General features: G+C 32.8%; 1 protein-coding gene across 8 annotated transcripts in view; it reads right to left on the minus strand.

Annotated features, from left to right (window-relative positions):
• Positions 1-10,046, minus strand: part of LOC131155175 (uncharacterized) — a 58,340-nt gene extending 48,294 nt beyond the window's left edge. For 7 of the 8 annotated variants that reach the window (XR_009136758.1, XR_009136759.1, XR_009136760.1 and 4 more), the window contains exons 1-7: positions 9,816-10,037; positions 9,430-9,495; positions 9,157-9,274; positions 7,784-7,856; positions 6,762-6,807; positions 2,804-2,914; positions 716-809 (exon numbers count right to left, since the gene is read on the minus strand). Coding sequence is in view for 4 of the 8 variants with exons in the window: in XM_058108126.1 (XP_057964109.1) it covers positions 716-809; positions 2,804-2,914; positions 6,762-6,807; positions 7,784-7,856; positions 9,157-9,274; positions 9,430-9,495; positions 9,816-9,932 (625 nt within the window). In the remaining 4 variants the exon portion in view is untranslated. Of the gene's footprint in view, positions 1-715; positions 810-2,803; positions 2,915-6,761; positions 6,808-7,783; positions 7,857-9,156; positions 9,275-9,429; positions 9,496-9,815 lie in introns of all 8 variants that reach the window. The other variant, XM_058108124.1, reaches the window with a different exon arrangement.
• Between the last annotated feature and the right edge of the window lie 2,347 nt (positions 10,047-12,393).

The following is a 12,393-nucleotide window of genomic DNA, read 5'->3' on the forward strand; positions in this document are numbered from 1 at the left end:
AATAAAATTAAAATAAAAATGTCCATAAATTTCATAAAAAAAAAAAATAAAGCCATTTACAAAATATATTTTACTATTTTCAATTGACATGTACAATAAGATTTTTCTTGTAATGATGTAACGTGAATTTTAAAATATAATAAATTAATAATTTAAAAAAGGGCAGTCCAGTGCACAGCTCCCTCATATACAGGGTCCGATAAGGGGTGTATCATGATGAGTCTATAGTATGCAGTATTACCTAGTATTTTTGCAAGAGGCTGTTTCCATGCCTTGAACCCATGACCTTCAAGTCACACGATGACAACTCTACTATTATGCCAAGGCTCCCCTTCAAAATATAATAATTACGTAATATAATTATTTTATATTATTATAGTATTTTTAATTTTTATTATTTTGTATTTTTATAATAATCATTTTTTAATTGCTATTTTATTCAAGGACAAAAATGAGCATTTGTTTAATCAAGTTCTTTATTTTTTTTAGTTTTAGAAATATTAACCAAACAGGTTGCTGGATTTCGGTTTTTAGTTTCTATTTCTAGTTCTTAGTTTTTGTTTATGGCTTTCATTTTCATAATTTTTCATAGTGACACCAAGAAGCCCTTGTTTTATGGTAAAACTAACAAGTTTAACCTAACAGCACAGACATGATAAATAACTGAAGCTCAATACAGTATATTGAAACTTTTGAAAATGATAATCCGGCATACCATATTGTTCTTCAGAAACAATTTTTCCAGAACTTCCATTGCTTGTAATTGTATCAGCTTCCTTGAGGTTTGATCGCAGAAACAAAGCAATCACCTAAAACAGATTTTATTCTTGCTTTCAGTGACTCAAATAATATAGAGTAGACATGATATTTCATGAACTGTCGATAAGCAGCCTGACCCCCCTTTTTTTTTTTTCTTTTTTTTAATGAGAAATGAAGAGAATCTCATTAGAAAAGATAGAATATACAATAAGGAGAATAAGAGGCCTCCCTATAAAATAAAAAAGTAAAAACAATCAAAATAATAATTCTATTCAATCCAACTGTGGATCTGAAAAACTCATAAGCATACTTCTTTAAAGCAACCAGCAGCAAAACACCAAAAGCAAGGCCAATGAATGAATCCCATCGCATAAGAAAGAAAAGTCAACCTTTTCCCTATAAATATGCACACATTCTGTCCCATCTAAATTCTTCAGCACCATGGATACTGCACATCTCCACAATGTGGAGGAATTTTCACTCTTACCAAACCCTAAAAACGATATGGCCAACAAATCCTCCTCCAACTCCAGATAAACCCAATGTTCTCCAAATAAACCAATAATTTATTTCAAATTCTCAAGCAAAAGCACAATGCAAAAACAGATGAGGGGAGCCATTTCTGAAATATCGAAACATAAAAGAACACACATCTGGAGATAATGTCATTAAAGGTCTCCTACTCTGGAGCATATTATTGGTATTATCTCAATTAGAGGGAATACTTCTAGGGAGCAGAAAGGACATATTAACAGCACCACAAAAACTGTACGTCTCCACAATGTGGAAGCATCTTCTCCTACCAAACCCTAAAAATGATGTGACCAACAACTCCTCCACTGACTCCAGACAAACCCAATGTTCTCCAAATAAAAATAATAATTTATTCCAAATTCTTTAAGCAAAAGCACAATGCAAAAACAGATGAGGGGAGCTGTTGCTGAACTATCAAAACATAAAAACGAACACACATCTGGAGATAATGTCAACAAAGCTTGCCTGTTCTGGAGCATATTATCGGTATTACCTCAAATAGAGGGAATACTTCTATGGACCAGAAACGGCATATTAGCACTAATCAAATTATCATAAAAGGGTATACAAGAATAAATCCTCCCAAGAATCTAAAACCCATGACCGGCTATCCCTCCTATAGGAAGTACAAGAAGCTTCCAACAAACACAAATGAAAATACCAAAAGGACATATAACCATCAGATATCAAGAAGGAAGAAGCAACATCATTATGCCCCGAGGACAAATGATCAATACAAGGAAATGAAGGAAGCAATATTACCCACAAAAACATCTTCCCAAAATTGAATTTGAGAACAATTATCCAGAAAGGGCAAAGAGTTCCTCTCCTTTCCATCAACTCTTGAACCCCTGACCTTGAACTTTGCTATTCAAATTCAAAATCAACAAGCTACGAGGAAAGTTGATAAATATCATCAATTCTTAAAATGACCTGATGTTTTATATATGTTAGGCATAGGCACATTTGAATGCCTTGAAAATTTATACTCATTTCATATGCCATTAAGAATGATTTTGTTTTCATGTATGTAGAAGATATGCTTCTTCGGAGGGCACGGTATATGGTGTCTCTATGGTCTTTTGCAGCAGGGTGTTTTTCAGATGTACAACGAGACTGGAGAACCGTTTTCATTTGATTATGCTTCTTTTCTTTCATTTTTTTTTTTTTTTGTATTGATGAAATATTTCATATTTTCTTATCCTTCTGATTTGATATTCTTTCTTAATCTAATAACAGCTTTTTTTCTATAAAAATAATAAATATATATATATATACCTCGTGCGAACAACAATGCAGATCTTATTAAGCAGAATATTCAAGTACAGCTACATAAGTAGGCTACAATAGATGATAACTCCATCCACAGCTTGAATACAGCTCAGATGTATAGCTTTTCTAAAAAATAAGTTCAAATAATTAGATGATGCTGCATTTTTATTTTCTTTTTTGCAATCATAAATAACAGCGACAAAAATGAAAGTGGAAACATCTTTGTAAACCAACTTACCTGCCCAACAGAGGAAACTCCCTTGTCTGTTCTACCACATCTTGAATACTGAACCTCTTTTTTGTCACCAAATAAAAGCTTCGTCTTCTCAAGAGCTCTGAAAATTTCAGACTGTAGGGAAACTAAAATCAACACTAAGACATCTATAGAAAGTGTTATACTCACAGTTACCAGAAAAAGCTAACATCCCAGAGAACCATGAATTGGCATGAACATTTCAAAATGTGGCACATTTTTGTTCTAGAACACTAAATCTAATGATCCAAAGTTTTATTTCAATATTTTTTACACAACATACTTTTTTATTAGTTAAATCAGGAATTATCGCATTATAATTCTGTTTACAGTCATTAATCTATTTCATAAAAGAAAATCTCTTATAGGTTTAGAAATACCTCAACATCCTCTCCAAAATATACATGGCATTACACATTTTAACTAATGTATCTATATATTGTATACCCCTAACCTTCCACATTTTAGAACATGTCCATACAACGATCCCATTCCCGTTCCAGAAACCCAAATGTTCCATGTTCTAGGCAAAATCTTATACAACTAGCAAGTGGTCATTTGTTGAGTTTAAACCAAAACCAAATGGCAAAGCTTCAACAAGTGATCTACTAGCCTTCTGCCTTTACAAGGAAGAATGTTCAGCAACAAAAATCTAATTCCAACAATTTTTTTATCAGAAAAATTAAATTCCAACAATAAATTACCTATAAAGCAACACTTCATGAGATTGACATAATACGACGTTCACAAACAACATAATTTCTCATTTCATTTCTATATTACACATGCGGCATTATGCTTGCAAGAAAGGTACAAAATGCACACGTTATTCGTATACTGTGCGATCATCGCCTACACAGAATCTAGAAGGTTAGAAAGCAGCAGCCATTTTTTGTGGTTTTTTAGCAAATTCAAAAATTTTCCCATTCTTTTGGTGAATTGTGTATATTGCTTTGGACATGCTTTTGTGCATTGTTCATCGGATAATGGAAATATTAGAGGAAAAAAAAAGGGCAACCCGGTGCACAAAGCTCCCGCATATGCGGGGTCCGGGGAAGGGGCGGACCACAATGGATCTATAGTAGAGAAAATGAGACTAAATAAATTTTAATGATAATGAATCAATCCCATAAAATGAAGCCGAGATGATGATCCATGCATCGTCTGCAACCTCTCAAAATTTGGGGGCACAATTGAGAACTTTGAATTATGGAAAAAAGATGGAAGGCTGATCCTATCAAATCATCCACATGGTGGCACCACAAAACTCACATAAACTCAATCATTATTGTCTTTTAGAGGAAAAAAAAATTGGGAGTCAAGATTAGTTAACTTTCAGATGGCCAGAGTGATGAAAATGGTCAATCTTGGCCCACAACCTAAAAATTTAAGCTTTTAAGTGAAGTGGTAATCCAACATAGTAACAAAGTTGGTTACCCAGAGGTCCTGGGCTCTAGTCTCATTGCCCACATTTATTTGTCGTGTTTAAAAAGTTATTGTATTCCCTATAATGGATGTTATTTATCATGTGTTTACCTCTCCATGTGCTATTGGACTGCACGAACAAGGGAGTGTTACGGCATGATATACATTGTCGGCCCACAATCTAACAGGTAAAGCTTTTCAGTAAAGTGGTAATGTAACAAATTTTGAGTACCTACTTTATTTTTGTATATAGGTATTAAAGTGCAAATTCAAAATTTTAAATTTTTAAATATAGTTTTTCATCAATGTATATTTATATATATATCAATTTTTCATTAAATATATTTGTTGCTTTATTATATATAAACTCTATAGCCCATCAAACATGTACACACATACACACATAGGGATGGATATGCCATAGGAACAGTGGAGTCAACTACCTTACTTGAAATTTGAAAAAAAAAATATTGGGGTGTATGTAAATGTAATTTTTTTCATAAATATCTTCAAATTTGGCCCATTGAATTTTTATATATGTTTTTTTTTCGTACTTCTGTAAGTCCATGCATGCCTCCTTCAAACTTGCCCCGTTGATTTTATGGTCTTCATGCTATTTTTTTCTTTTCATATTGACAATATTGTCTCTCAACTCTTACTTCCCATGCTATCTCCATTTTTGGTACTCTCTCCCTCCCCTCTCTCTCTCTCTCTCTCTCTCTACACAAACACTTGTTTATATATATATGCAGATAATTATCTATGGTTATGTATATATAAACAGTGATATTTTGTTTGTGATGCATTTTTTCATATTCTTTATTTTGCTATTATGCTAGTCAAATATAAATAATTATTTTTCAACTTTACCCCCATACTGTTTAATTAATTGGTTACTTTAAAATTTTACCTTTTTACACTTCAAACAAATAATGAAGTTTATAAGGTGGGTCCCATGTTTGTCTTCTTCGATTATTACATCAAAGCACCGACTACCTCATTTTAACCTTTCATTAGGATTCAATGATTCACTATGCCACAACAGTTATAAAAACAACAACAAAACCAAGCCTTAAGTCCCACTAGGTGGGGTCGGCTATATGAATCCTTTTCCGCCAATTTATGCCACAACAGTTTTGATAAGACAATATTGTTTCTTACACTCATCAGATAAAGTTTTGACCATGTGCATGTTTATTGCAGCTAATTTACATTTAAAACTTTGACTATATATCCACTGTTACTAAGTAATTCATTCTTAACGTAGTTTCACAAATAGCAGAATATCAGCATAACCCATAAATATATTATCAATTCATTAGTAATCCTATGCTTCACATGATCAGTGAGTTATCTTGGCACATACACATTCTAAAAAATGTTTGTTAATTCACTTAAATTACAATTAATATATAAGAAGTGATTAAAAAAAAACCCACACAATGTTTGAGTTAATAATTAGTATTTACAATTTATTGACATACAATATAAACGTGAAACATTTTTTCGTGTTGTTCCATAGATGTACCGGAAAAGATAAAAGAACCTATTTATGTTAGATCTCTGGAAAATTCACATGTGTAAAATGTGCTAATTTTACACATAACAAATAAAATACATTTAACCATTTGTAAAATGTGCCACCCTGATACATGCTACATACATACATACGTAATTGATAATGAAGTGGCTTTTAGTACGTATATTAGTTTATCATAATGACAGGATCAATAGCTTCAAACATTTATGAATTTTATGCAACTTTGAGCTTAGGCACTAGTTACAAATTTTATTCGATATTATATCTAAAAAAATAGTATTTTTTAATATGAAAATGAGATTTGTATAGTTAGCATAGATGTCTTTTCCTCCTTTGATATGTGCACTGCCTTCAATGTTGTCTTGCTTTTCTCCTGGGACAGAATAGACATATAAACAAAATGGCAGTTGCTGCAGGCACCTCTTTGTTCCATATTCAGTGATACGAGAATCATTAAAGGATATTATAAACCCACCACCCCCTTCAAGGTGTAGTCCCCCTTTAGAGGGCAGAAGAACAGTCTATTAACAATCATCAGTTCCTAAATCTATATTGCCCTTTGATATTTTATTTTACATCAAGCACTTGTTATATTACAAACATTCTTAAAGTTTTCCCCCAAAAAATAAATCAACATTTTACTACTACTTGCCATCACTTTTAAATCAATAGACACATTTTCATCAAAATTTCTGCATTTTGTAGTACTCAAAGTTGTATTGACAACAAATTTAAGATGTTGAGTTCTCTTCATTGTTTCATACATTTCAATCTTAATAGTTAACATTGGTCGAGGGAGCAAAAGAAGCTTTTCAGGGTGGGTGGTTTCAATATTCAGGAAAAAAACTGTACGTTAAAAGAAATTTCGTCAATTATATAAGAATTACTGTTGTGCAGCTAGTTTTACTTTTGCACATTGCTGTCGCAATATTGGGTTAAAAGACATAAAAATTATATAAGTGGAAAAAAGAAGCACACCTCAACAGTTGGTTCCATTTGTGCCTCCGAAGCAAAACCATAAAACCTGTAATGTAGCCATGCATAAGAAAAAAGTTGATAAATCAGTTTAAAACTTCGTCATCACCACTTCACTACTGTAGCACATACAACTACATACTTCAATAGTTTCCCCAAAGCCAAGATATGGTGCATCTAGAATGGAACTCAAAAATAAAATTAATGAAAATATAGGGAGAAAAAGTGACATTTCTAGAAGTCTAAACTAAAATGTCGTGAGAAAATCAACTGAGATGGCATGAAATTAATAAGGGCTAGTTACTAGATTATATAACCAATATTCTGCCTCTAATGTTGGAGAAGCATTTAAGAAATCTTTTAACGAAGTAGGAGCCAGAGGCAAACCTTTCCATGATACGAATTCAAGAAAAATGTGAGATGGACAAGGGACTTGCCCACTCCAGCAATGTGATTTAAGTAATGCGAAAGCTTCCCCCAACACAAAAGTTTAAAAACAATAAGGATTTGAGCATATGAAGAAGCATAAACTAGAAGACGAAATTTGCAACATTATCATTTCTGCATCCGAGTACAAACTGGCAAACCCCATACATAAATGAACCTTGTGACAGAGGTTAGACTAAAACCCCATATCACATCTCATTCCTTGAAAAGGTTAACCAGTGATAAGGCAACTGATGCCCTCTTTCACATAAGAGATTCTATAGTACATTGGTACTCTGGGGATTTCAACTTAGAATTTCCCTGTTATTTCTCACGTCCTCACTTTTCCATACCAGAATTTTTGTAGCCCACCTTTTTATTTTCTAGTGCACGGTAGTTGTAAGCAGGAAGTAAATTGTAATAAACAGAGATTGCATCGTTGACGGTGAATAAAAAAAAGGTTAAAAGTAGATAAGTTAAGGTGGGATGAGTAGGTTTAGAGGGAGGAAATCATAATAAAAAAGATGACAATGTTGACCAATACGGGGGAAAAGGATTACAGGATAGGGATTAGGTCAAAGTCTTTGCTACATAAATACCTTTGCCCAAAGTACATAACTTTCAAAGCAACAAATCGCTTGGAATAATGATGCATCATCTTTGCATTATCACCTGTGTGGTCAAAAATGATTAAGCTAACACAAATAACCCAACCTGATATCATAATTTCAAAAAACATGCAGAAACATAAACTGGACATAAGATGACTTATCAGAATTATAGCATATTTGATAATAGAATATTGGATATATGATACTAGATTAAAAATTAAAGGATAAATTATATAGTAAGTCTCTGAATTTTCATTGCACTTAAATCCTTGGTGTTTGATTTTGACAATTTGATCCTCAATGTTTCCATTTCAATTCTTATGACATTCCAATTTCAGGCACTTGGACAAGCACGTTGCTTGAATTAAAAATTTTTGAAGGATCTAATTGCAAACACTAAAACAGTAAGGAGTTAAAGTGCAATTGCATTGAACTTCAAGGACTTGCTATGTAATTTATCCAAAATTTAAACTATATTTGTCACAAACCCACATCCAACATCAGTGATTAAGAAACAATAGGTTAATAAGATTAGTCCACTATTAAGTTGGTGTGCCTTCAGCACCCTATGGATATCATTACATAATATTTGTTCTTTATTAATTAAGGAGTACAACACATGGCGTGAAGGTGTGTTACACAATGAGAGTTGAAAAGTGAAGTACAGTAGATGTAGGTCTTATATGGAATGTGTAATACAGCAGCCTTGGCATGTGATCCTTTCTCAGGCAATAATGCCAGGAACTAATTCACGAAACATGTCCTATATTTGCTAATCCCTTAGCAACTTGCCCCAAAGGGCTGCCTTTGCTTATCCACACCTCCTGCTTAAGAAATTGGAGCAATGCCACTGGATTCAAGGCCAGCAGAGAAACATGCCTAAATTATCAGCGCAAATGAAAGATTTTGGGTCCATAAACAATTCCAATTAGTACTTATGAGGGAGGATACATCGTGTTATGAATGGTATTTAAGCTGAATGAAGTCCATTACAAAACTAGTGCAGGACAAGAAATCGCAGAATGGCACAAGAAGTCAGAATCCATACAATAAAGAGAAATTTTGTGAAATCACTGATATGAATACATCTCACAATTCCTTACTAATTGGAACATTTGCAATGAGAACCCTGAGCATGGTGGAATAACACAACAAAGGAACCAGAAGTGGCATGACACTTCCATATTCAATGAGATGGAAAACTTCTAGAACATGTCAAATGTTGACACTCCAAAACCCCATTAACTCAAAACCCAGAAAGTTCACTTCCCCAGATTATGAAAATCTAAAACTACACCTACCAACAATTAACTCAAAGAATACTTTGGCACCCATAACCAGCATAAAGAGCAGAAAGAAACCTGCCATTTTCACTACTAATTTCTTCTTTTTCAACTTATCACCACTGGCTTGTAATTGTCTGGTTTTCTCAACTGTAACAGCATCATCCACATCAGTACAATTAAAATTCCCCTTCACCTGCATAGCATAAGCATATAAAGTCCCATTACATCATGCTTCCAAATTTCCAATGGATTGAAAGCAAAGTTATGTACACTTGAAATATACACGCACACACACACATATTCATATTCTGTCTGAAATGATGTTAGTACGTAAACTGAAATACAAACCTCATGACAACAACAGCGGCAATTCTCAATTTGAGACGACAACTTCATGTTCTCAACCTCGAGTTCCTGATGTTGGATTGCAAAAAGGTAAAAAAAATAAAAAAACAAAATAAAAAATTTGCTGCGTAGATGATGACAACAGAAATTCCAGAATTTTAGAAGGACAGTGTAGAATTAACCCTCCGTTGGGTTGCCCAGAAAGAAAGAATGAACAATAAAACTTTGCATTAGAGATGAGCGAATAGAGTGAAGCTTTTTTTTTTTAAACCCTTCAGGGGTCCTTCTAATCAAAATCCAAAGTTCACGATTTCAGTTTCCTTCATTTACTAGGCAACCAAACGAATTTCTAGAGTAAACAGAGGCATAAGCACGTATCACTCACACACCTTGACTGTTTGACGAAGAGACTCGAGCTGGGACTGTAAGCTGCTGATGAAATCCGCATCAGCGAAGCTCTGGGCAGAAGCGTCGATGGAGTGAGGATCGCCCGACACGTTCGCCATGCCCGATAGTTATCTGTTGCGTCCAAGTTCCCGGCCGCGGCGACGCTTGGTTCTGAATTCTGAGTAGGAGAGAACCAGAAGACGAGACGAAGTTTGGGCGGAGAAGTAGAAAGCTGGGTGGTAAAGGTTTAACAACTAAAATCGTATTTTCCATAGACGACTTCTTTTGGACTAAAAAACAAAAGGATGCTTTATACTATCTTCCTATTTATTTCTTTAAAGGAAAAGAAGGGGAAAAAAAAAATAAAAGGATTTGTTTTTTTAGTATTTTTTTCTTTGTAAGCCCAATATTATTGAAAATTAAATTGTCTTCTAATATGATTAAGAATTTTAAAAAAGTAAATGTTAATCGTTTGTAAAATTAATATTTTTATGCTTAAATTTATTTTATAATTTTATTTACCTCGATGACTAAATTTGGAAAAGTTGATTTTTTTTTTTTTTATATTTTATTTTTTTTAAGTTTCAAATAGAACATAAGATATGTTTAGTTCAAGGATTTTATTCAAGGAAAGTAAAGAGAAATAAGAAAAAATTCACCTTCTTTACAGTTTCTCTCCGTATCAAATATAAAAAAATAAAAAATAAAATTTATAATGTAATCAAAAATTAAGAAGTCAAATGTAATGACGTGCAAAATTAAATTTTTGTAGGAAATCAAATTATGTTTTTATTTATTATCTTTTAAAAATAGGAATGCACATAATCATTTCATTAGAAAATTTATAATGGTATATTCAAAAAGGATCAAATTTATCTCCAAGCAATCTTTTATTATAGGGAAGAGATTAACAATTACTAACAAGTTCGTAAAGATAGAAATTGCCCTAGATTTGGACGCTTGATGTCGAACTCGCGTCATTGAGGCTCACACCAAATCATGTCTCTTATTTGTATAGGTCCAAATGCTAACATGCCATTGTGTGATTGATAAATTCTAAATTTTACGTAAAGAAACGATTTCTGAGAATTCTTTCTCCTCGTCAAAATGATTTAACAAAAACTAAAGTCATGTCCAAAACGCATGGTGACAGCCCTATAAATCTTTCTTGGGGTTGAACACTCAAAACAAATCATGTTCTGCTACACATGTCCATAATCTAGACTGACATTTTAATTTGACAAATTTATTAAAATTAAGAGTGTGTTTGGATTAAGGATTTATTTGGAAAGAGAAAAAGAAAGGAAAAATAAGGAGAAAGTTCATTTTTCATTATATTTTCTTTTTTATTAAATTATATTAAAAATAAAAATTTATTTTTATAAAATTAAAATTTAAATATTAATAACGTCTAAAATTAAAATTTTATACATGAACTTGGCATATTTTTTATTTTCTTTCTTACTTTTCTCGATACTCAAATATGAAAATATGAATTCCTTGATAATTTTATTTTCTTTTCCTTATACTTTCCAAGTTTCAAATATGACGTAACAATTATTTTTCTTAATGGAATATGCCAAATATGAAAGCTTGCAAGTGGTAGGAAGAAGGCGATGGAAACCCAGAAAGAAAGACCATATATATAAGAAATAGTGACAGGAAAACTGAAAAACTTACGATGACACACTCCTAACAAAATGGATGTAGTTTTGGCACAATACTGACTTGGGCTTATATAACATTCATGGGAGGAAGAACTTGGGGGGTGAAATAAAGAAGATGTAAGAGTTTAGGAGGTACTTACCCTATAGTTTAATTGTTTTATAAATCATTACTTTTAAAATTTATTAACAAAAGTCAGAATGAGTATAGCCATGCATTGACATTTAATCAAGCATATATAAGGAATACTTCATGATCATGCATCTTATGAACATTTAACCTGTTGTAGTATGTGATTCATATTGAGTGGAACACGTATACAAAGAAACCAAACTGATGTCGGAAGTAGAGTGGAGCGGAACGACGACATTGGTTTTTTGGGCTTATAATATATTGTTTTATGGGCTAGGATGATTAATGGGTTGGGGGTGTACAATACAGGGGTATTTGAGGAATTTTTTTAATATCTTTGTATGGTTAGGGTTAATATAAATACATATGATGTAACCCTACTTTGAAATAGTGAAATTCAGCCGCCGCTCGCTCTTATGAATGTTGGCATACTGTCAAACTACGTTAAATTGCGTGTATTTTTTGTTACTTTATCTTTGTGTTTTTTTTCATATTGTTCATCATAATTATCGTACATGTCACAACAATTAGTATCAGAGCACATGTCACAGTGTCTGGGATTTCTTCTGCGAAGTTCGACATGGTCAAGTTTAATGGATCTGGAAATTTTGGATTATGGCAAAGGTGGATCAAGGATTTGTTAGTGTGGGAGGGCATGGTAAAAGCATTATACGAAAAGCAGCTGGAAAGCATGGATGACATAAATTAGAAGGAACGGGAAGTGAAGTTTATGACAATTGTTAGACTTTGTCTAGCTGATGACATGATGTATAACATCATAGA

Source organism: Malania oleifera, chromosome 5, assembly GCF_029873635.1.
Source record: "Malania oleifera isolate guangnan ecotype guangnan chromosome 5, ASM2987363v1, whole genome shotgun sequence".
NCBI classification, from domain to species: domain Eukaryota; kingdom Viridiplantae; phylum Streptophyta; class Magnoliopsida; order Santalales; family Ximeniaceae; genus Malania; species Malania oleifera.